At 41.1% G+C, this 25,245-nt stretch overlaps 2 protein-coding genes and 1 long non-coding RNA gene across 3 annotated transcripts in view; 1 reads left to right on the top strand and 2 right to left on the bottom strand.

The window, feature by feature from the left end:
• The window catches only part of LOC104022384 (inactive pancreatic lipase-related protein 1), a 16,328-nt gene extending 6,298 nt beyond the window's left edge, over window positions 1–10,030 (bottom strand). The window contains exons 1-7 of the mRNA XM_087765231.1: window positions 9,982–10,030; window positions 9,056–9,210; window positions 8,416–8,541; window positions 5,190–5,324; window positions 3,988–4,096; window positions 1,325–1,444; window positions 976–1,095 (exon numbers count right to left, since the gene is read on the bottom strand). Of these exons, the coding sequence (XP_087621357.1) occupies window positions 976–1,095; window positions 1,325–1,444; window positions 3,988–4,096; window positions 5,190–5,324; window positions 8,416–8,541; window positions 9,056–9,210; window positions 9,982–10,030 (814 nt within the window). The remainder of the gene's footprint in view (window positions 1–975; window positions 1,096–1,324; window positions 1,445–3,987; window positions 4,097–5,189; window positions 5,325–8,415; window positions 8,542–9,055; window positions 9,211–9,981) is intronic.
• On the top strand, window positions 1,000–19,047 carry LOC148054864 (uncharacterized). The gene is made up of 3 exons (XR_015706425.1): window positions 1,000–1,115; window positions 18,045–18,148; window positions 18,887–19,047. It is a non-coding gene; the product is annotated as an uncharacterized LOC148054864 (long non-coding RNA).
• Window positions 13,336–25,245, bottom strand: LOC104022348 (pancreatic lipase-related protein 2-like). The gene is made up of 12 exons (XM_009476065.2): window positions 25,203–25,245; window positions 24,230–24,384; window positions 22,475–22,600; window positions 20,806–20,940; window positions 18,928–19,036; window positions 18,208–18,324; window positions 18,005–18,127; window positions 16,998–17,116; window positions 16,083–16,212; window positions 15,705–15,816; window positions 14,508–14,675; window positions 13,336–13,431 (listed from the first exon to the last, which is right to left on the bottom strand). The coding sequence occupies exons 1-12, from the start codon at window positions 25,240–25,242 to the stop codon at window positions 13,368–13,370; spliced, it is 1,398 nt and encodes a 465-aa protein (XP_009474340.1). The 5' UTR covers window positions 25,243–25,245; the 3' UTR covers window positions 13,336–13,367.

Below are 25,245 nucleotides of genomic sequence, written 5' to 3'. Positions count from 1 at the left end.
TATTATTTGGGGGGTGCTTAAGGAAGGGAGACTCTTAAAATTAAAATAATGAATATATTATTTCCCTTTGTGTTGCCTTTATTTTCCTGACTTTAAGTTAAAAAGAAGATCATATACAACACAGTTATTCCTTTGTGCTTTAATTCCCCATTATTGATAACAAGTTTACTCTATAGGGAAAAAAAAAGGCAAAAAAAAAAAAAAAAAGCAATGCCTCCAGCTGCATTGAATAAAACCTGGAGAAAAAGGCTAGTTATCACAAATAAGTTCATGGATTCCCAGAGTTTAAGGTGTTTGCAGCAATGTAAGAAAGAACTCGGATCATGTACTGAAAAATCTCTACAGCAGAAATCTTCTTTTGTTTTTTTAATATTATGTGCAACTTAACTTTATAAAGACAGAGAAATTTTCTAATAATTAGAACTTTTATTAGAACCATGCAAAACAACAAAGAAAAGTGTATTTGAGCAGCTACATGCCAATCTTTTTTTGGCCGACTAAAAATAGACACAATGATATTGTTTTAATGCAACCCAGATTTGTAATAGGGAATTTAAACAAAAAAAATAAAAATTGCTCTTTCTCAGAAGAATTGCAGCTGAAGTTCCCCTAACAGAAGTAGCTGTGAGCATCGTTGCCGCACTCCACCCAGTACTGCTGCTGGGCAGCTAGCCAGAAACAAAGTGAAATGTCTTGTTACAGACCCCTCAAAATTTTTGGCGTGGTTTAAGTAACTTTTGTTTCTGCTGTAAGATATGTTAGAGGAGGCACATTTTCCTGAGGCAAACCCTTTGTCTTGTTTATTTTTTGAATAAGCTCTGGAAAATGGTGTTTGAGCATATTAACAGTTTCACTGCGCTTTGCAGCTGCCATTGCTGATGGACACACCAAAAGCTAACACAAAACACCTGAATTAAGAGAAGTTAAGGGGTTAGTGACCTTTCCCTGAATTTGTAATGTAATCAACATACTTACCTTCCCAGATGCCATCAAGATCTACGATCTGTGAAATAGGGTTCTTCTCACACCCTGGCATTTGCTGTCCTCCATTTGGATAAAAGTCAAGGTGTCCTATAGCTGTTCTTATGCCAAAACCTGAAGTGTGTAAAGCAGGGGTAAGCACGTTTCAAATTAATATTTTCTCATACCTATAGCTTCTAGCTTGAAGTTTGTCTGTGCTTGGTATTTTAGGACATGAGTGATCAGTATGGTGTCTTTGTTCTGTGTCTATGCATCAAAACTGAGTCTTGAGGAACAATTAGGATACTCAAATGCTATAGGGCATAAATACTTTGGTACTAATATAGTAGAGCTGAATACTCACCTAAGTAGGGGATTGTGGGAGCTGAATCTGTGTGGATAACATCGACAAACTCTGCATCAGATTTATCCAGTCTGACTTCAATGGGAGTGCCTTGAAAATAAGGTTGAGCAGGGTCCAGTCCTGAAAGAAAAAGACTGGTGTTATGTATAGATAAAGAGATATAGATGTATCATTTCACATAACACTATGATTGTATAAAATGAATATCGCATATATAGTTGCCTATGGCTCCTTATACCTGAGTAGAATAGGCATTAATAAAATGATGACGTGTGCTCTCACTTACCAAGTGGCTTTTCTCCCAGGCAGGAGAACAGGTTACCTGTGTGAAGCCTATTGAGTTTTACTGATTCACAGCAATATTGAATCCCAACACTTGGATGTAACTCTTTTCTCTTTTTAATTGAACTTCCTTTTAATAATGTTGTTCAAATTGAGGTTGCTGTGTCTGCATCCCATATAACTCATCTGCATGGTTTGAGCGTACTCGAACAGAAACTGATGCTGATAGCACCCGTGTGCTTGGAAGTGTTGAAACCAACCTGCCTACTTCTGGATCCAGACAGCTTTTGGAAAAGCACCTAGTTTTGAAGTGACGATCTTTGCTTTTGATTCTAGCAGAAAACAGAATGTATTTGTTTCCCAAATTGTTGCAGTAATTTCAGGAGCTTGTAAGGCCTTGCAGGTTGCACAGTTTTTGCTCTCTTATACTTGTATCTCTTGTTGTCCCTGGGCAGTAGATTTAGTTTTGCTTTTAGACTGAATTTTGTAGACTATTAGTCCAAGGTTCACCAAGCCTGAAATCCCTGAGGAAAAGTAACAATTGAAAAGGGTCGTGTTAATAATATCTAAAATTGTCTTTTGTGTATGAAAGGTCACTCTGCTTAATGCACACAGCCCTTGGTGCTGCCTGCATGATGAATAAGGACATCTTGCAGTGTTGTAAAATGGTTCCTTCAAGAGTCATTTGCTCTCAGCTAGTGTGGGTAGAGAGCAGATTACGAGCCAAAGGGTGCTGGAAAATGAAAACTTGCTGTTGGATCAAAGGGAAGATGAAAATGCTTCTGGCCAATAGTCACAGAGGCTTGATCTGTTTTATCTTGCGAGACACAGACACTATTTATGGGACCAGTGGAGGATGTCCAGAGTGTGTATTCAGGGCGACATGTGGACAGCTATAAAACAAACCAGAACCAAAAATGCCTGCTGTCAAGGATTAAACAGGAAAACCTGGCTCAGCGGCAGCGAGAGGCTTCCTCGCTTTCTCAGATTATAGAGTGTGTAACTCGCAACAGGGAAAGACACTAGAGCAATTCAGTGCTGGGGAGGTGAAAACTGAATCAGTATAGCTGACTGAAAATTAGGACAACAACATCATATTACTTGAAAATGCCTAAACTCAGAAATGTGGGAGTGCTTAAAAGGGACAGGCTATTACTCAGGAATATAGTGAAAATGGGGGGGGGGGGGGTGTGCTTTCTGATCATTCAGCTCTGATGTTATCTGGAAAGTAAGAGTGAGCTTATGTAGCTCAAACTAATTACAGGTTGTATAAACATGATGCTTGTGATCTCCCTCAATAAGAAAAAGGGGGTTCGGTTGAAATCAGACTGTTTATTTAAGTATGACTGCACTTTCTTAGTAAGTCTACTTGAATCTGGACAGATGGTATAATCCTATGTGACTCAACTTTTGCTGCCAACGAAATACAGAGACTTAGTGTATCAACAGTTAAGTGAAGAAATGAAACTTTTCTAAAGTTTGCTGGAAATGGGGGGGGGGGAAGATAATTTAATTAGTGTTAATGTACTCTACTACGTGAAAAGCTTATGTAGACATAGCAAAGTGAGGTGATAATGGGTGATATATCAGGAAGGTTAGCCTACTGCTTCTGAAATATTAGGTTTAATCCATCCTTTTCTGGAAAACGATAGTTTTTAGCAAAACTACAGTGCAAAATAACCAGCTGCTCACTCTTGTGCTGCTTCTAGCATGCTTTGGAGGGACCTGCAAGCAGTGGGTGATGTTGTGCATCAGATGTGCTGCTATATAACAGGTCAGATTAATGAAAGATGAAAATGCCAGGAGGAAAGCAGCTCGGGCAAGGAAGGTAGGGATTACCCTCCTGGTCTGTTTTATTACATTAGTGTTGGACAAATCATTATGAAAAACAATCATGGCAGCTACATCTGGTTCTGGTTGTACATTAGTTCTTGTGAGTTTGTTTTTAGCAGCGACAAGGGAATGTCATTATGTTAGAGCATCACTCCAGTCCCGCTCCAAACTAGCGCTGGTCTGTGACTTTGCTAGGTTGAAGCACCAGAAAGCAAGCTCTGTAGAGATTGCCGCAACCACTAATGTGTATCAGCAAGTCAGCTGACGTACTGCAGGGGGCCTTGTGGCTCTGTTAGCTGTATGGAGCTTTTCCTTTGCTGTGTAAACATATGCAAGCAAAATAATCATCACTCTGACTGTCTTTCCACACTTACCAGGGCACCACTCCTCCCTGTACTGTGAGAAGAGGCTAAGTTCTATAATGTCCAAATTACCCTTGACTAAACTACAGCCCACAATCAAATACAATCATAAGAGAAAACGAACAGCAATATTTTGTTAAGCAGTGGTGTCTTTAGTATGAGCTGTGGCTTAAGTCACTGACTTACCAGTTATTCTTCCGATCCCTGGCACCCTCCTGCCAGCTTCGCCTACTGCATGTGCTCCAAGGCTGTGGCCAATTAAATGAACATTGGCTGGAGAGTATCCGTATTTTTCCTGAGAAAATAGCAATATAAAAGATTACTACATCTGTTTTCATCGTTAACAGGGAAGAGCAAAAAGGGGCTGGAAAACTACTTTTAATTTGACTGCAGACTCAGGAACTCCTATAGGTTTTCAGCATCTGTTTGCCAGTTCATGTGCTTATATCCAATACATAGATTTTTCAAAACTCCTTATTCAGGTGCTGCCCTCATTTGAAGGCTGTTAAAACTCGATACAGCTCTATCAACAGAGTCCTGAGAGGCTCTGTATCCCTTTCACATCCTAGACTCATTCAAATTCACAGGATGCTAATCTGGCTTGCAAGATTCAGCCAGGCAGGAGCTCTTAGTTACACCTGGTGGGTCAAGCACCTCATGCAGCTGGAGGAGGACATGAGAGGGGAGATGCCTTCAACCTTTTTGGACAGTAACTCAGTGGCTGCAATGCAGAAGTAGAGTGTGAGACATGGGTCAGAGCGCTCCTAGAGCCAGCGTACTATCTATTTAAGTTATTTATAGTTCTTTTTGTGGGAAACGTGTGTTGAAAGCACTTAAATTAAACGAAGGCTTCAAACCAAGCGTCGCTTCCCTTGTGAAGCTGGTTAAGAAAGGGGGCACATGGCACCTTCCGTAGACGTAGGTACTGTGCACAGTGGCTTTCCCTGAGGCAGCTGGCTGGGTCCCATCTGTCCCCAGGTGGTGTTGCTCACCCCAGAGCAGTTGTCCTCCAGCCGCTGCTGGCTGCCAGCTGGTTTTCTGGCATTCTTAAGAGCCATTTGGTAGGCTTTGTCTCTGTGAAAAGGCAGTTTGCTGTGTCCATTATCTCTGCGTATTTAAAACTACGTAATGCTTTACATCTGTTAACATCTATGGAATAACTGTGTGGCTGTACTATGGGGATATCTTGCAGTACTTCATAGGCCTAAGCTGCTAACCCTGCTGTTACGACACAGTTCTCTAACTTAGAGTCTGTTTTCAGCACAACTCCTACAATGATCACTGAGTAAAGAAAGTGCTTTCTGCTGCTTACATTCACGAAAGTTCCTGAATCGTATTTCTTTCAAATCAGCATTATAACTATAGCTTTATAACCAGAAGATTCTTACCATAAGAACATTTATAAAATAAGCTATTTCAGCGCCCACAACACGGATGTTGTTTGATGCCTGGGTGTACTGACATCTTGCTCCCTTTTTCCAGTTTATGCAGATGCAGTTCACATCTTCCACAGTAAGCATCCTCTGTTTTGTAAAACAAAAGTGAAAGACAAAGAGCCCCAGAGTAAATACAATCTGGAATTGATTCATGTTGCTTATTACAGCTCAACTCGCAAATGCTGCATGAATTTGTATGAGAACCTTTTAAAGAACCAAAACCTTAGCGTATATATGTGGTCATGACTGCTCACAGGCATATGTGTGCTCACACAATGCTGAAACGGGGTATTATGCTGTAGTAATGGCCACACCATCATTTCAGATACCCATAGTGATATTTTTTGCAGAAGGGAAAACAATATAAATAGTGATACTTTTAATTTTTAATTTCTATCAAACTTTGTATGTAACACTAAATAAGAGCTCTTCTCATGTACTGATTCACTTAAGTGGTTGAAAAGTACTTCTTTAATTCAAATTCAATTAGAACTTATATTTTTTATGATAAAAATCAAGATTTTTTTTTATGATACAGATTTGTAAGAAAGAGAGCGTCTGTTTTTATAAGAGGGTGCATAAATTGCTGGTGTCACTGAGTATTCATCTGCAATTTATGGCTTTATTTGGGAATATGTATATACAGGCAGATACTTTATTGTCTGCCACAGAATCTGAAGCTTTGCTTTTCTCCTCTGAGCTGGATTGTTCGGCTAAATGTATTTTGCTTTAGCAGCTTTGGTATATTTATTCTTCTTTGCTTTATGTTCAGACATCATAAAGCATCCAAAACAAATCACAACCGGCAAAGGGCAAAAAAGGCAATAAAAGTGTCTGTGGCTGTGTTAGAAGTGGTAAAAATAAATGTGCAGATAGGATTATTACTTAATGGGAAGGAAAGTAAATAACAGATAAACACAGGAGGGCTGATGTATTCACAGTCCCATTTGCTCCCCTCTTTACTGAAAAGATTCACTGAGACCAATTTATTTTTTTTTTAAAATAAACTGGAGTACTGTGATAAAACATAGGCTACCATAACTGAGAAAGAATTTAAAGATTTATCTCATCTGAGAGGGAATCAGAGACTGAGGCAGCAAAGGGAACCTTGTGGTTGGTGTCTGCTGCAGGCTGCCTTATCAAGGGGAGCATATTGACAAAACCTTCTTACTCCAGCTACAGGAAGCATCGTGCTTGCAGGCTCTTGTCCCACTGGGGGACTTCAACCACCCCAATGTCTGCTGGAAGAGTAGCATGGTGAGCTGTAGGCAATCCAGGAGGCTTGGGGGTACTGGTGGATGAAAAGCTGGACATGAGCTGGCAATGTGTGCTGGCAGCCCAGAAGGCCAACCGTATCCTGGGCCGCATCAAAAGAAGCGTGGCCAGCAGGGCGAGGGAGGTGATTCTGCCCCTCTACTCTGCTCTCGTGAGACCCCACCTGGAGCCCTGCGTCCAGCTCTGGGGCCCTCAGCACAGGAAGGACATGGACCTGTTGGAGCGGGTCCAGAGGAGGGCCACAAAAATGGTCAGAGGGATGGAGCACCTCTCCTGTAAGGAAAGGCTGAGAGAGTTGGAGTTGTTCGGCCTGGAGAAGAGAAGGCTCTGGGGAGACGCTATTGCAGCCTTTCAGTACTTAAAGGGGGCCTACAAGAAAGATGGGGACAGACTTTTTAGCAGGGCCTGTTGTGATAGGACACGGGGTAATGGTTTTAAACTAAAAGAGGGGAGATTCAGACTAGATAAAAGGAAGAAATTTTTTGCGATGAGGGTGGTGAAACACTGGCACAGGTTGCCCAGAGAGGTGGTAGATGCTCCATCCCTGGAAACATTCAAGGTCAGGTTGGACGGGGCTCTGAGCAACCTGATCTAGTGGAATATGTCCCTGCTTGTTGCAGGGGGGTTGGACTAGATGGCCTTTAAAGGTCCCTTCCAACCCAAGCTATTCTATGCTTCTCATGCCTCTACACCCTCGTGAAAATTGATCAAAAGGATTTAAGGGACTAGCTGAAGCAAAATCTGAGCTATATCTTGTTGATTGTGGGGTTCTAGAAAAAAATCTCTATTCTAAGAGTGGAAAAAGGAAGACTAAGAATTACAAAAACATCAATCTGCTTCTGATACTTTGAACAAATTATTAACTAACAAATCCAAAAATCATTCCTCAATGTTCATGAAGTGATAATCGATAGATTTTTTTTTTTCAATGAGAAACTGTCAAATAAATTCAATTTATCTTCTTTTGACCTAATATCAAAGAGAAGCAGGTAGCAGGGATGCAATAAATGTGAAGTACCTTGATTTTAGTGAACTTTCACATTGTTTCTCACAGTGTTTTCATAAGTAAAATAGGAATATAGAATTCAAACAAAACTGTAGTTGTGCGAATAGTTAGTTGATAAACCTTATCCTAGAAGTGTCATAAGCCATCAATTGGTATTTTGCTCTGTGCCATGTGACTAGTAGCTTTCATTAGCTGCAGCTGCAATAGAAAGCATGTTTATAGGATTTGAGAAGACCACCAGCTGGAATTGCAACTTTGTATGGGGACAGTATTAAGAAAAAACTTGGGGAATTAGCACAAAAAATCAATAAAGCAGAGTGCTTTACTTTGTTTGCTGTTCATAGCAAGTCCTAGATTGAAAGCTTTGTTCGAAATGATCCCCTTGAGGTCCCTTCTGGATGTATGTTTCTACAGCTTTATTGCTTCTGTTAATGGTCAGCCCATGCCCTCAGCCTCCAACACCTATGTGGTAGCCCATACCTCTGTGATGGACTTTCCACATCTAGAAACCTGTCTCTTGTCTGGAGAAACATGATGCAGTTGCTGTGAGCCTGCAGTTATTTCTGGAATTGCCCTAGTTCCTAAGCAGTATCTTGCTCCAGGGTTTGTGTTGTTTTTACCAAGAAAAAGGACACTTATTGAGCCAAATCCTGTTGTCACTCACTTCACTAAAGAGAAGAACTGAATGCATTTTACCTCATGCTTTTCCTAAAGGTGCAGAGCTACATATTTAAGTTGCTAAAAATTTGAAAATGTGGCCTCTTTTCCCCTTCTTATCACTACAAGTACCATGAGAGAAATGGGTTAGTAAGAGTGAAAACAGACAATTAATAGGAATGTGTTTATAAATGCCAACTAAGGAACTTCACAGAGACAGGATTTCCCTGTGGCACCTACCTTGCACATGTCTGACAGCCAGTTTTCTTCTCCGTCATCTATAAATCCGTGTGTGATAAATCTGGTCATCCTGCTTGCATTAAAATTTGAGTACCCAATTGTTGCAGCATCAACTGCAGAGATCTCCTGTTGTAGATATTAAATTAGTAAACATTTAAATATGCTTTCTGTAAATAGCTTCGCAAAATTGCAAAGACCTGAACTATGCTTATCTGTACAGGTGTTTAAAAGTTATGCACTGTTAAACTCATCTGCAAGTTCACATGACTACAGCTTAAGGTCTGTATCTCCATTCAAAGCAAGCTTTGACACATATTTTAGAGCAGTGAAAACTTTACTTTTAATGTGTTTTCATCTTATCTGTGGGGGAAAAAAATTACCCAATGATTTTAAAAATGGACAGTCTCCCAGTACTTCTCAGTGGCCATACAGAAAACAGGGGCGTGTGCTGCTTTGGGAGGGCTGGAGGAGTATGAGAGTTCTGCCTCAAAGACCTTGCCAAGCAGCCAGAAGAGGTCGTCTCTTGAATAAAGTAGAGATTTGGCCATTTCTAACACTTTCCAGGAACACAGCTGGAGTCCGTGTTTATTTACGCTTTTTGCCTGTGATTTACTAATGTTTAAAATGCAATAGTTCTTACTTGAAAGTTATTCAGATTTTGTCTTGTGTACAGGAGGAAATGAATGTCTATCTTTTCTGAATCCCAGGGTAACTTATGGATTGGTCTTTCCGCCGTCCCAGACCATGGTATATCATCTGAGAAACATCCAAGCCTTTCATAGCAAACTTCTTTGCCTGTAGCACACAGATTGGATCAATAATATGTGAATGAGCACAGAAGTGGAGCAGGCTATTCATAACTCATAGCATCTCTTCTCTAGAGGTCTCTTGGTCTCTTGAAAATCCTACAGTTTACAGAAAGCAAAGACCAGCAGTTGCCATCTCTCAGATCTTCAAAGGCTACAGTTTATCCCAAGAAAAGAAGCCACCCTCTTGCTCATCAACAAAGTATTCAGTGGAGTTCCTCCGTGAGTATCCTGTACCATACCTTGGGTATGTTTCCCCAGCTGTGTTTTGCCTAAGGCAAAGACAGCTGATGAGTTTCTCCTAATACCAAGCCAAGATATTGCAAATAATCAGCAATAACTTGAGGCTGTGCTGAACAGCTGACTACGCTGTACACAAGAAGTCTTATACTATACAAGCCAGTGCCTTCTGCTGAATATAAAGCTATACCCTCATTAGATGCCTCTGTCCCCCACCCCCAGCTTTTTCTCCATTTCCATCGCTAAAGAAGAGTACAACAAATAATTTCCTAGGTTTTGTAGAGCAATAGCTTTTCTCCGAGGTACAAAATACCAGCATTTCTTGCATGCTACTAGGGTGGGATTTCCAGAGTGGAGAAGGGGAAAGACAACGTGCACACACACAGTCATCTCGCCATTCTTGTCTAGGAAACTGAACCGTATAACTTCAGTGAGTTTTAAGGCACCGTAGTGTAGAATGATATCTCACAAAATATAGCAGCATAGAAAGGCTATATAAATACTAAGCCCATATGCTTACCTTCTGCTGCGCTGAGCAGAAATAGTGCAAGTATCCAAATTCCAAGCATCTAGAACAGCAGAAAAAGAAGCAGCTAGGATTTGCTAACCCACTTGATTAGCAAGCGCACTTAGCTTTCTGGTGCTGAATATTCTCAAGGCGAAAAGGGTGCTGTGCCTGTCTTCTCTGCAACCTATGACCACTGCATGTATGAGTCAGCTTTATGTTTGCTTGCTCCTCTAGAGGTTGTGTAGCTACTAAAACACAGCTTAAATCCAGAGTGATTTTTGTCCTGTTGATGCTACGCTTCTAATTGTATGTGTAGTAGCTACTTTAGAACTAGCATAAGGATGCCTATGTGAGCTGCCATTCCCCTTTATACTGCTGTGTCTTGGGAAGCCACATACCTGATGAGGTAAAGGAAAAACTCCAAAGCTTGAACTACTTACAATGCAGTCTTGAAGCTCCGTGCACTAATGTGCAAACTTTGCGTGTACTTTTATAGTCTGCCTTATCCTTGGAAATGTTCCCAGAAAGATAGGAAAATTTATTTCAGATTATAGTTTATAGCTAAGCTGGAAAGCAACTTTAATGCTTGGTTTCTCTGGAAACTCCAAAATCCATGGATATAGATATCTTGAATTGGTGTGCTGGAGCCCAGAATAGGATTGGAGCTCCAGAGGTAGGGTAATTCCCAGGCAGCAACACATCAGGAGTAGGACATTAAAAAGAATTTTGTGGCTCTGGAGTCTGTGTGGCAGTGCATTTCAGGGCTTGTCTTGGCAGGGAAGGCTTTTGTTTTTCGTGTCGTGTAGCTGGGATGTAGTGTTCTACTGGGGGAGTTAGTAGGGAACCACATCATCTTTAAGTCCCCTCCCTTGCTCTGCATAAAGTGGCTTTGGATGCTGCTGTGCTTCTGGGTCTTTTGTGCCTGTTTCCCGACATCAGCTCAATTTGGGGAAGCCTTATCTCTTTAGGAAAACTTCTTAGTGGGTCTGGTAGGTCTTTTCATAGTGAAAGAGCCTGACCTTCTCCTGGTGTCCCTTTCATTTCCTTGTTGAAATAAGTAGATGTAGAAGGATAGTTGTTGACCCCTTTGGATCCTTTCTTTACTACCCATGTAATGCAATTTTTGAGAAAGCCCTGCTCCTCCGAGTGATGAACTGAGAGCAAACATGCTGGAAATATATATCAATAACATACAAAATTCCTCCAGAAATAGCAATATGGCTGCTTTGTCTAGCAATGTTATGGAACTCAGTAGGTTGTTCTACTACAGACGTCAACTAAAAGGTGAAAAACAGCCTGTGCAAATGAACAGGACTAGGTCTGGGAACCCCATGGTCCTGTTCATCTCTAGAAGGCTGTAAGTGAACTCAAGAAGAAATGACACCTCAGCTAACGCTTCACCTAGAAACCTTTGTCAGCTTGGCTGTGCTTTTTGGCTGTGGCCACCTATCTTTACAGAGCTGACATTCCCTCATCTCCACCTCTGGGAACAACCAAATGGATACCAGCTGTGTGCACAGGTATCACACTGCTAGCATTCATGCTAGTGGAGTTTATTTCTTTATGTAGTAGGGAAGTTTTTAGTTTTTTCTAAAATATCATCTTTGATACTAATTTAGAGCTCAGTGCTTCCATCCTTGGTTGAAGCAGCATTTTAGTTTGTAAATGTGTTCATATTGGTGATACAGGGGAATCAGTACATGCCCTAGTACACTGATAAGTTTTAACACTTGTTCAAAATGTTCAAAACTTGTTCAAAAGTTTTAACACTTGTTCAAAAACATTTGTTCACTTAATTTAAGAGGTGGTGGAAAAGATTTGAGTTAGGATTTTATCATAGTTAGTCTGCTGCTCTTATTCAACACTAATAAAGCAGGGCAAACTGAGTGACTAGCCAATTCCTTTGCCTGTGGTCAGATGGGTTTCAGCTGCTTGCTTCTCCTTTGGGAAGAAGGGGTAGGGCTACCATGCATGTCCTTCAGTATGATGCAGGATGCTTGCTATGCCTGGAGGAGCTGTTCTGGTCCTGGCGGCCTCACAGTCAGGGGCTGTTGGAAGAAAAATGGCTTTCAAGAAAGAAAGCAACAAATAAGGGCCTTGCTATATTTCTGCAGTCCTGAAGAAACTGTAGTCTGGGATAGGAAGCAGGCAGAGGAGAGGACTGGATTTCCTGCGCTGCAGGATGCCGTGGCTCTCCCCTGGGACACAGCGCGGTGCTTCCCGGCATTGTTCACGCTTCCCTTGCCACCTCTCAAGTCCCCGGGGGACCTGCAGTACTCGGGCCGGCAGAGCTCTCTTGGCTGAACCTCAGACTTGTGTTTAATTATGCATCTGATTTCATAAAGGCATCATTAATGTTTAGTCCAGGATACAATACTGACTGCTGTTCTTTTTTTAAAAAAATATTTCATTCAGATATTTATACTCATTATAAATGTTGTAATATTGTATTTCTATTCCTATTTCTTAGCAGTTTATTTGCCTAAGTGCTTGTACATCATTTATCAAACATGGGGAAATGGGAGTGAATAAATGACTAACTCTCTCTTCCTGCTCATTAACTTAGAGTTTGGTTTTTATACTTGGACAAAATATCCACTGCCTTGCTCTCTTAAAGCGTCAGGTGGCTCACTCATGCCATGCTTTGCAGAGTAGTAGTGTTTTAATGTGAAATAGTCAATCCCAGGTTTTGCAAAGCCTGGAGTTACTCAAAGTCAGAGTTTCTCTCTAGGATTGACAGTGGCCACAGCAAAGTTATCTGTTTGAAATGAAACAGTAGCCGGGTGCTTTGATTTAGCCATTTTGTTTCTTCCGAAGTCGGGAACACTTGAGGTTTGGCTTTGCCCTTTGCTTCCCTGAAGCTGCAGTGTCCAAAGCGCTGCTCTGACCTGCTGTCAGAAATGTCCTGGGCTTGTTCTGTTCCTGCCTCGTCCCACAGCATCTTCTGAGGGCAGTGATCTTGTGTGGGGTTGGAAAGTTTTGCGCGATAGGTAAGGCTGCAGAAAGGAGGTGTTTGGGACCGTTCCCAGCCCCAGCAGCGTGCTGAGGTAGTGTGCTGCCTTGAGAGTGTTCGATGGACAGAAAAAATGGCAAATTACCAATGTGGTAGGAAACGGTTCTTACCTGCTTTTCTTGAGGCACTAGTAGAGTAAGACTGTGCAGCGTTATAAATGGATTTTAACATATATGATTTCCAGTTGCTTCTATAGTTAAGAACACAGTAAATCTGGTTCAAATGTGAAAAACATTGACAAGTGTGTTGGCAAAGAACTGAAAAAATAAAGGAAGCAACAGGCAGTTTGAGTTTTGCTTTAATAGCCTTGTGTACCAACGTTCCCATGCACAGGACCGGCTGTTTGCTCAGCTGCCGTGTACGGAACAGTTGTACTCGGTGACCTTTAGCAAGGTGTAAGTAACTGGGGAACTCCATATGTCACAGTTCCATGGCCACAAAAAGCTAACCTGGGAAGAAAAAAATATTTGAATCAAGATTTAGTTATCTATTTTCCACCAAAGAAAAATGAAAAGTTGTCAGCTATCACCTTGAGGGTTGTTAGTTCGACCCATAATTCCATGTGAGCCTTCCTAAAAGCCTGCTGTACAGAATATTAGCATCTGCATATTAACAGTAACAATGTGAATTTCCTTCTTTTGGGGGACCAGCTGTAAAATTTGAGTTTTAACATGAATTAATCTCTAGATTCACAAATGTAGAGCTCTAGATAAAAAGTCAGAAAGGCATCTTGCTAAGCTCCCTTTATTCAGGCTAGGCCCTTAACTAGCTTGCCCCAATCAAAGCTTTGCAGCTTTTTTTTTAGCAGCTCACACTGAAAGGGATTTCATCAGCTCTCTAAATAATCCATGCCAATGCCAAACTATAAGGAAGTTTTTTTCCTAATATCTAACAATATTTCTTCTGTTGTAAAACACGTCAATTAAACCTTGACCTAAACCCAGCAGATATGTGGAATAGTTGACTATGACCCTTCACAGAGAGCTCATGCATGTTTTTATGCTCCTCTCCAGGCTTTTCCTTATTGAGAAACACGTTTCCTTCAGCTGCTCTACACAGGTCAAGTTTTCTAAATCTCTTTTGCTTGTTTTTCAGACATCTGTCTGTGTGCATTGTTCCTGAAGTGTACTCTCCAAACTTGAAAGTGACCCTGCTTCTGGTTACAGTCTTGCTCCAGTTATTCAAATTAGAATAATTACTCCCTGGATCTGTACAATAATCCTGGTAATGCACCTGGGAATGAGACTTGCTTTATCTTTCTTTGTAATTGTTTTGCTGGGACAAAACAGTATACATTCCAACTTATTCACTGTTGTAGTCCTTTCCAGACGGTTAATCCCTGGTTTGTACTCGAACATTTGATTTTCTGTCCAAAGTGTAATATCTTGTCCTTGTCATTACTGAAATTCACATTGTTGATTGCAAACCATGTGTCCATTTTACTAAGACCATTTTTCAATCCTGTCTTCCAGAGTTTTTGCACTCTTTTCCCATTCTTTCTGACCTGTAAAGGGGAGATACTTACCTATGCCCATCTTCTCCGTGAATTATATCGACTGTTTCTGCTCCCAGTCTTGCCCAGAGCAGAGTAAATATGGCTTTATTCCAGAGAAATTCTTTTTTTGTAGTATTTTTGGGGTTAATTTCAACATCAAGGTATTTTGTATAAACTTGGTCTTGCGAGAGGACCCCACTGCAAATAGAATGAAGACAGCAATGCTAAGTTTAACAGTTTAGAGATTACTGAACGAAATCACGTTCTCCACGAGATTTCGGTTTTCCCCTTTGTTACAACAGAAATTTGCACTTTTGCTGTTCTTTTTAACAGCACAGGATGCTGGACCGGGGCTCTGGGGTGTTATGCTCTGAACAGGGAGAGGATGAAAAACAATACTGAAAACTTTAAATGTGGATGTGGCAGGAGACCACCGGGCGGTGGTACGGGTGAGGCTGGGGCTGCCTCCAGCGCCCAAGTGTGCCGAGTTTTGCAGATATCGCTGCAGGGAGAGCTCCAGGCAAGGCTTTCAGGGAGGATTTTTGTAGATGAGCTGGGAACTTCTGTGGGGCTTTGGTCTGCACGTGCGCAGGGAATCGTGGGAGAATGCGTGGAAGCGCTTGTTTCAGAGCAGGTACAGAAGACGGTGGGAGCTGCTATTTTGGTAGTTGGTGGGAGATGATACGAGTTGTGAATGAAGCTCACTGGCCAGACTATATAAATGTGCCATTTATATAGTAGTGATGGCTTTTAATATACCCTAGGGAGGAAGGAGTTACCCAGTTTGCAAATTTGATAAGTTCAGGCATAGGATTGCCTTACGTGAGACCATACAGCAAGTCACTGGCAGAGCAGAGTCTTGTCAGCACGTCGAGTGAGTGTGCTGACGTGTGTGCTGCCACGTTAGTATGGGAGCGGTCCTGCTAAAGTGCCTATGAAACGGGTGAGCACTCTATGAAGTACGTGCTTTCCAGAGGTGTACGTTTGGTTTTTTTTTTTAAGAGCAACTTGGAGAAACGTGGAACTCGTGAAAAGGAGGCGATTTCCATTTCCTTTTTACAACCATTCATCTGCCCTCATATCTATGTGATAACTTTTTTTCACATCTAATGTTAAGCGGAACGTCTGCAACACAGAATAAGTGTTTGCACTGCTTAAATATGTGGAAAATGTGTAGGTCAATGTTAGCAGCATTAAATGCTATAGAGAAATATTAATTTATCTTACCTGGCAATTTCATATTCTTTTGTGTTCCCCTCTGTGTCATGGAAAACTAGGTTTATGTCCCCCCTCATTTTCATTACACCAGACAGTTTGATAAATACTTTTTGTCTCCAAGCTGCATAAAGAAAAGCAAAATAAAACTAGAATGTCATTGATAGGAGAGATCTAAAAATGCTTGTATACTGGAAAGTTCTTTTTTTTTTTTTTCTAACTGGAATTCATTTGTGTTAGCAAATAAAAGACTCGGTGAGCTTGAATTTTGATAACTACTGTAACATTTTTTGTCAGAGATGTTGGCAACACAGGCGCATGGCTCTCAATCACATCAAGGCAATCACTTTTCAAACATGTGAACAACTGTAACAAACCTTCTCCACTTACTAGCAAAAGGTGGGTCTGCTGCTGTATTTAAAAAATACTTTTGGTTTACCCTCTTCAATTTAGCTGAGAATCTGTCAGCATAGTGCCCCATCATTGGACATCCCTCCTGTGGACATGGGAAACAGTCTCCCTAGGGAAAATAAGAGCTTCGGTTAATGAGTATTTTTTTTCATCTTAGCTCTGACAAAATTAAGTCTCAGGATGCTGTTCTGATCTTGCAGAGCTGTGGCAGTGCTTTATGTTGTCATATCTTGCCACCAAAACGTGATAAACTTGTTTCAGATAACGGCTCCTGCACCCACGCATACACCAAGAGGGTGCAGAATGAGCAGGTTTGATGCCTGTGTGGATGATGCTCTGAAACTCCCTAGGTCAAGTATTTTTCAGCTAGAGCCTAGGACAAAATATAAGCCAATTTTACTTTCTTACTGGAAGGGAGCTTGCCTGCATTCACATTGCAACACCACATGGTGGGGGCGGTGGGGGAAGGGCGGACCATTCATAAGTGAATTTATTTAGGTGCTCTAATCCATGCCAAGTGTAAATTAGAGAATAGTCAAGGATTCTGGAGGCTCCAAATGTCTCTTCTTCCAGCCAAGAATTAGTAGGATAGATAAATCTAATCTACGTGCTCTTTGTGTGAAGGTTTAGGGTGAGAATTGCATGGGGTTTAATTTTTTTCCCCCCCTATTTTAGTGATATCATCTGTGCTTCAGGATTAATTTTCCAGAGTGGAATAGTTGATGGAGCCATTGTACTCTGTCCCTCACTGCGCGCTTCCTCCTCCCAAACCACACCATGAGAGCACAGCCACCAGCATCCAAGTGCTCTGTGCGCATAGTGGGACCTATCGTGAGTGCAGAGACCTGAATTATTTTCTTTACAGCTCACCCATTCCTGGGCTGATATACTTACTGCCTTAAAGGAGTCGTACTTGTCACAGGGATATCCAAGGTATCCGGTGGGATAGAGGATACTTTCAAAATAAAACTCATGGCTGCGTGAGTGATGGCACCCCACAAGGAGTGTAGCATCTGTTGGAAAAAAGTTTGTGAGTTCTCCTGTACAAGAGTTGGGCTTGCCTCACCAGGGAAACAGCTGAGGCATGGAACAGAACAGCAGTGCGGTCTTGTAATAATTTTTCATCTGAATTTACACATTTCTAGTTGTGGTAGAAGTTACTGTTTTGTCTGTGTTTTATCCAGAAAACTATGTGCCAGTTACCCCAAGATTTCAAGTGGGATGCATTGGTCTGCTATGGTGTAATAGCCCCTTTTAAGAAGATAGCCATATCTATCTATCTATCTATCTATATATCTATATATATATGAGATGTCACAGCACGATGACATTAATTACAGTTTTAAAAGACTTAATAGAGCAAAGAGAATCCACCAGCCTTCTGCCAACCTCTCCAAAGCCTGTGAAGAGAGAGAAGTCTCAGGTGGAGAGGTGAGGCATGTACACTCCCTGGAAACACCGAGTGCTTTTTCCTACTTCATGCCTTCTAAGTGTCCGATGCTCTTTGCAGCATCTGTAAGAAACCAAAGGTGGTGCTGTCATGCCATAGGTTTGGTTGTGACACTGGCCTGTCTCAGCCTGGAAAATGTCCTGCTGGGGTTGTTGGGGTGTTGGACTTGCAGACTCCCAGTTCCCTGCCTTTTTGTGTTCTGCAGGTCCAATTTCAAACTACAGAAGCAAAGCTTAGGTCTGTACTATGCCTCCTTTCCCTACTGTGTTCCCTGGGGAGCACTGTTCTGATCCAGTTTTTGTTGTTTCTTATTTTCTTTTCTTACTTACAAGTAAATAGGCACAATCCAATTTTGTTTTGCTCTTTTCTCCCAAACGGAGTTACTTTCACAGTTCACGTTTCAGGATTGAATGAAAATAAAGTACTATGCATGTTGGAAATGTATGTTTACCTGCACTGATAACTTCAAAATCACTTTGATTTAATTCCAGAGGTGAAACAGTGCATCCAGGCATCACAGTTCCTCCATTTGGGTAAAAATCCAGGTGACCGGTGGTGTTGGACATTCCAAGCCCTGAGATACATATGCGATGATGTGAGTGTCTCGGTGACATGTCCATCCCTGCAAACGTTTACTTGCACATGAACACTTACCTATGGCAGGAAAGTGAGCGGCATTACTGTGAATAACATCAACAAAGTTTGCATCCGAAGGATCCAGTCTCACCTCAGGAGGAGTACCTTCAAAATAGGGCCCAGCAGGGTCTAAGCCTAAAAATCCCCCACATTTATTGGTTGAGGGAGGGAGAGAAGTGTTGCATGTGTTAGTATGTCTTTTGCCAACTTACATCATCAGATATGCAGTATTGCATGAGGCACGTTGAATAATGATGTGACTTCTAAGCTAAACTGAAAAAATGTGCAATAATATGGCTTTGTGAACCTTTCTGCAAACTTATTCCAACAGAAGTAAAATATTTTCCAATAGATTATATAATGGCATCGTATTAGTATGAAGGAGGCATTTTATTACCTGTGAGCTTATTACTGGGCTGTAAAGCTTTATGAGTAGGAAAAACTGAGGATTCTTGGTATGTTGCTTTGTCTTTGTGTAGGGCTTGGTGTAACCCAGTGAATGACAGTAATGCTACAAACATATTAGCTATATTTGTCCTTCCACTAGAGAGTTTTAAGCTGACTAGAGAAAGAAGATGTAATAATTACCCTTGTTTCTGAGAAGCATAGTTTGCCCGCTCTTATGCGATGTGTCTCCAGTACTGCCTATAATTTAATTCCGGTCTACAGACTAGTGTTGAAGGTTTCTTTCCTTTAGAAACTTGCTGCGTTAGCTCTGCACCTCGGCGAACAGCCTACCTGTTATCCGTCTGATGCCTCGGATCCTTCTTCCAGCCTCTCCTGCAGTATGTGCTCCCAGACTGTGGCCAATTAAATGGATTTTGGAAGGGGGGTATTTGAAGATTTTCTGATCATTACGGTGGTGGTGGTGGGAGACAAGAACACAGGCTTTAAATAACAAGCAAAGAGGGTGTCTTACATTATGGGCCTTTAGGACCATCTAGACTGACTTCCTGCACAGCAAATAGGGTGTGAGTTCCTTGAGTTAATTATTGTTTAAACTACACTAAGACTTGATAGAAAATGATCCAATCCATAATTTTAAATGACTAGTTATGATGGATTCATTGTTGTAGTGTTGGCATATGGCTACCATATTCAATTACCCTTAGTGACAAAATATGAACCTTCTTTCTCATTTGGATCAACCTCTAATTTCATCTTCCATCAAAATTATATTATTTTTTCTTTATTTACTCTATTATGGAGCTCTTCTCTATCGCATGTCTGTTCTCTGTGTGTCTACTTAGAATATGTAATCATACCACTCAATATTTTCACTGACAAGCTTAGGTGGGGCAACATTCATTCTCCTCTTTGCCAAGTGTCACCTGTACAAGACCTGCGCTGCTGAGATATTACACGTACGTGGAAGGTGGAAATGGAGATTAATCAGCGTGTAGGCTGCACGCAGGGGACACATTTCATCCAGGGATTTGCTGGGTTTTGTAATGACCAAAGACAACTAGGATTGTTTGCTAATTGCTTGAGGCTTTTACACTAAATTTGGTTTTGTTTTGTAATGTGTGTACCAAAATAAAAGCAGATCTGTAGTATCAGACTGTCTACCTTTATTGTTAGACAGTGGATTCCTCTGAATATGTTTTACTGCGGTCCCTCCATTTACATATGCAGTTTAACTTTTCCTAAAGTCAAACTCGAGAAGTTTAAGTCTAAGGATCATTGACGCATTTTTGTAATGGAAGAAAGAGAGGCCTAGACTGCAAATGGTTCAGTAATAGAGATATTAAATGAGAAACTGAACCCACCTTCAAGTGACCTGGGATTTGTACACAAACAAGAAAGATACAGAAGCGTGAGGCTAGATGTGAGTTTCCTAGGTAGGAGCAGTACCTTGTACCCCAGCAGATTCTGGGGAAGTGTTCTTTGATGCGCAGGTGCTTGCAAAGTTGGCATTTTGCCTTCTGGGCTCTGAACCATCTCTTGCAGCACTTCAAGATGAACACCTCCTGACCAGGATCAAGTGTGTAGCCAGGCAGGGTTCTGATTTTCAGCAGGTCTAAGTAGTTATGAGTCTTTCTAGAAGTCAGTGGGAAATGCTGATAGTCTTAAACTTTGCAACTGAGCAGCTCTGTGCCACATGTGTAAATGTGAACACTTGCCTTCAGGAACATCAAGTTCACAACTAGAAGGGAACTGGACAGTTTATCGTGGCTGTAGACAGCAAATATGGCATTATCAAGCGAGCCAGCTCCTGCTCGTTTCGGTGGTGCTAAGCTGAGATACTAATTTACTTCTAGCACATGTATATAATGCTGGCAAAACTCTTGAAAGCACTGAACTTGTAGGCCTTGCCTCGTTTCCATTGAATGCCTTCTTGCCTCTATCATCATATGGAAATGTTGCCATCTACTGGTCTTTAATTAATTGGCACCTCTTTTCAACCACATTAGCTTCATTTGCATCTTTTGTGGCTGTGAGAAGTCCTTACAGAGTTGATAATTAGTATAATTAGCTGGATCTCAACTGAGCATTGTACAGCTCTTCCTGAAGCATTGGCTGACCACACTGGACAAGGTTCAAAATCAAAGCAGCAGCATCATAACCCCACTAGATCCACTTAAGAATTGCAGGTGGTCAAGCTGTGTCTTTTACCTGTAAAGTGTTTATGAAATAAGCAACCTCAGCCCCGATCACACGGATGTTGTTCACTGCTCTGATATAGGTGCCTTTTGCACCTTCTTGCCAATCGACAGCAATGCAGTTGATATTTTCCACTTCCAGTAACAGCTAATGTGGGAACACATAAAGCAAAGTATTTAAGGAAACAAAATAACCAACAGAGATTCAACTTGGATCAGAATAAACATTAAAAGGTAATATAATAATGGAATTTCTCGTTCTTTACTAAACAGGACTCTTCAGTGTAGCCTGTACCACACTGAAACACACATCTTCTTACAAAATAGAATATAACAAGCCATTAATCCAAAAAGTATCAATTATGAAAGACTGTAATAAAAATATTTTACTTTATAAGGCATTTGTGTACGTACTTGAAATAACTTGGAAAAGCCACACAGCTGCACAGTAGCTGCTATGTGCAATATGTGACTTTGAGAGACATTGGTAGTTTCACTGAATGGTATGGGAAGTAGACGTATTTACCAAATGTCTTTAAAACTGAGAAAGACGTATCAGACTGGAATGGTTTGGAGCAGAATAGAAAGTTTCTATTTCAGCAAAGAAAGCTAATGCATTGGTCATTTCAGTACTGGTCACTGTCTTGCAGAGATCAGTGATTTTTCCACTGGAAGAATTATATATCAAAGTCTGCAGCTATAGCTTTCTGTGACTAAGGCTTAGTTAAGGTTTGAGAAAGAACAAGGAGTGGAAACAAAAATTAATCCATGGTAAACAACTGAAGGTAAATGACAAGGAAAACAGAAGCTTGAAGTAATAGTGCATTGAATCCTGGACTCCCGCCTCTCCTGTAGGCACCATAAACACAGCTTGTAGTGTGGAGAGGCAGGTAGAATTGCTGTTTCTTTTCAACTGAAAAAATTGGAAATTTAATATTCTAGGTTAAAAGTTTTCATAGATTTCTGAACAAAAATAATGATGCAGATCTGTGAGTTAGTATTCAGTGGTCATCTTTCTCTAGCTTGTCCTTTTCTCTGCCAGTGAAGAAGCAGAAACTAGGGCAGATTTTGCTTATCTATCAATCAGAGCCAAGGCTGTCATTGACACAGTACACTCTGCTGGCCAGAGTGCACCAGCTCTGTTTTGTGGTAGCTTCCACGTTTCGTATTTTAAATCCTTTTTTCATTGCACTCTATAATAAAAAAAAAAAATTGCTTTTTTTGGTTTTGCTTTGTTTGTTTTTAAGAACTGAATGGTGGTGACCCAGGATGGTGTTTGTAGATTGAAAGTTGAGCTTTACAACTCTGGAAGGCCTTTTGGCTGAAGGACAGTTCAATTGCCCCTAATGGGAGAAGCAGTGAATTGGCACGGCTAATCCGATGTTGTGAGACCGATGTAGAGGCTGGGGACATCTGTGTTCAGTTTGTTGCTTTGATCTGATCTCTAGGGTTTGGGGATGGAAATTCTCTAGAGAAGCATAATGTCAGGGATGATCAAGAAGCCTTGATTATGCTGCATCTTCCAGAGTGGGAACATTTTGCCTTTTGTGAAATTTACTTCTTGGTTGGTATCTGCTATTACCTATTGAATTGCAAAATGGAAGGTGAATATTAGCACCTAAAGGATACTGACAGACTGTAGTTACAACTGCTGATGGAAATCAGAGGATACTCTCTCATACCAAGCACATTTCTACCACCCAGCCTTTTTTTCCAGTGCTGGCAAATCCATGAATGATGAAGGAGGTTTTCCTATGTGAGGAAAAATGTGAGTTTTGGATGGTTGAGGAGTTTATGGCTGAGATCACCTGTGTGTAAAAAAAAAAAAAAAAAAAAAAAAAAATTCTTTTATCTACGCAATACTTTCAAACATTTTTAAAAACTCAGCTAGGTCATCCCCTCTGTAGGACTCAAGGGACTACTCTGAACAGGCAGAGCCTATGGTTTTTGGAACCCAGGGACCCTGTATCTTGTCTTTCTCAGTTCCGCTATGGTTTCCAAAGATGTTGTGCCCATGTGCTTTCTGCTGCTCCTATGAATTTTGCTTCAGACAGGAAGAACCCGCTGATGTGGAATATGAAGCTGCCTAGAAGGGATGCACCGTCACACAGTGCCTGTTGGCCTGACTTGGACAAGTTCCTCCAGGGAGCAGCCCACCAGCCCCACGTCTCCTGGTCCAGCCTGCCCTTTTACTGACATCACCTTTGGCTTCAATGTGCTGCTCTGCATCTAAGCAACAGCTTTTTTTTTTTTTTTTTTTTTTCCTGGATAGGTGATGTTTCTGTGCCTGTTTTTGTCATTAGCTACTCCAGAAAGTCTGAAAGAATTTCGTGCAAGAACTGTATGCAACAGGGATGAAGCTGGTCTTCACACATTGCTGCAAGCTGCTTAATTATATATTTTCCTTTTACTCTGAGAATGCTCTCTGACCATCTGTATTGTTTTCAGACAAATACAAGGTCTGTGATGTGAGCTCAGGGAGTTTGGGTGTGGAAGGGCTGTGCCCTAGATCATAGATACATTTAAGTTTAGTGGCTGGGAAGTAGTGCAAGGTGTATTTTGATTTATTTTATCAACAACAGAAGTGCTGAGTAAACTGCTGCTGAATGTATCTTGCGTGCTCACGTCACTGCTGTGCAGATTATAAAAGTTTACTACAGCTACAACTTCTCATCCTTAGACAGCCCGAGTTGGATTCTCAGCACGGCAACCAGGATTGCTGTAAGCAGTGATGTCTGCAACGGCAGTGATGGCATCACAGTTCCCAGCAGAGGAATCCGAAACACCCCTGTACAGCTCAGGGTGCACTAGCCCTGGGAGCCTGAAAGGGATTTAGCAGCTTCATAAGCATTTGCTGAAGTGATGTGGTCCCAGCCCCTCACCTTACAGGTTCCTCTGCATTGCGCTGCTCAGTATTTCAGAGAGTAAGCAACTTCAGAAGTTCTGTCTTATTTTCAGAGTGCAGAGAGGCAGGTAAGAATGTAGAATCACTCAGATTTCAAGGCGGAACGTGGGTTTGGAAATTGCATAAAATCAGTCGTCTTCAGACTTTTATTTTTAAAAGTCACAATACCTTCCTAGCTCAGCTTCCATGCAAAACAGCACTATTTGCATCTGAATACTCAGAAGGCTGTTTATTTGAATGAGCCTTCAGCTTTCCTCAGAGAGCTAAATGTATGCAAAAGGCAGTCTGCCATAACCTGTATCCTTGTGCGGGAAAATGCCAGAAAAGCTGTTGTGTCCTACAGTTCATTCACAACTTTTTTTTTTTTTTTTCATGCTTTACCCCAAACAGCTTCAATGTACATTCACTACTGTACCTTCAAACTGTCTTCGTATTCTGACCTGTTTGCCTATGGTAAGTGATGTAGACTTTTTAACAAGTTAACAAACATTTATAGGTTTAGCCCGTTCTTGATGTTAACAGTAAATGTCACCTGTGAGTTATTTCCCGTTTCTCTGGTGTAGAGAGAGAAGCTCATGTTCATGTGTTCTGGGGAGTCGGGCAAACCTGTCAGAAGTCTCCCTGGTACCCCAGACCAGGGTGGGTCATCTGTAAAACAGCCAAGCCGGGGGTAGCAAACTTCTTTACCTAGAGTAGAAGAAACAATTTGTTTATATTTTGGACTCTCTTATGCTCGATGGTGGATTTGAAACTACTACAGTCTGAAGAACAGAAACCTAAGGATTTCATTTTGTGATGGATTTTGAAACTGAGATTTATTCTTGTTTCCGTTGTGGATATTGCCTGAGGCAGGTAACACAAGGAGAGCTAAATAATTTGAGGATAAACCAAGTAATGACCCAGACGCTGTTTTGACACCATTTTCTAGGCTTGTAAAGGATTAATTAAATTTCTTTTAAAAAAAAGTCTTTTGGAGAAGTGCTTGTTAGAATTGCTTCTGCATGCTTCCTACTGCAAAGCATTGTGTCTCTGCTCATAGGAACAGAGGATATCAACACAGTAACCTTGTACTGTGAATGAAATGATCGTTTCTTTCAATACAGTAGCTTTTTCTAAATCAAATGCATCTCTTGCTCACTTATGTTCAACTTTTATGTTTTAACACTGTTTGTTCTGCTAAGGACCCTGTTGCTGAGCGGCTCTTTGTATACAGCAGTCATGTAAAGACAGCTCGTGTACTGTCTTGATAGAGGTAGGGCTTGTGCCTGAATTTCTCTGTGAATTTTCAGCACGGAGTTATGTCTCTTGTATTCTGAATAATAAAATTTAAACAGAGAAGAGCCTTTTAGCATTAGTTCTATGCACAGTAATAGACATTGTCATACAATGACACACAAATCATACTACAATTTCAATGTAAAGGAAAATACCAGTCACCATCTCCTATTTATTATTTCATCTGAATTAATCTTCTAGTGGTAGTTTTTACAGATATAGTGTCTCACCTGCTACTGTGCCAAGGAGATAAAATGCAATAATCCACATTCC

Source organism: Nipponia nippon, unplaced genomic scaffold, assembly GCF_047370975.1.
Source record: "Nipponia nippon isolate SJK-2023a ecotype South Korea unplaced genomic scaffold, ASM4737097v1 scaffold_3, whole genome shotgun sequence".
Classification (NCBI taxonomy): domain Eukaryota; kingdom Metazoa; phylum Chordata; class Aves; order Pelecaniformes; family Threskiornithidae; genus Nipponia; species Nipponia nippon.
This window is presented reverse-complemented; position numbering and strand designations above follow the sequence as displayed.

Bases quoted from the DNA above. Each gene is read 5' to 3' on its own strand.
- LOC104022348 (XM_009476065.2), bottom strand. From the start codon at position 25,242: ATGTGGATTATTGCATTTTATCTCCTTGGCACAGTAGCAG. The intron at 24,385-25,202 runs GTGAGACACTAT...CTTCTACTCTAG, and splicing joins TCTCCTTGGCACAGTAGCAG to GTAAAGAAGTTTGCTACCCC. The intron at 22,601-24,229 runs GTGACATTTACT...TTTTACACACAG, and splicing joins AAACGGGAAATAACTCACAG to GTGATCTCAGCCATAAACTC.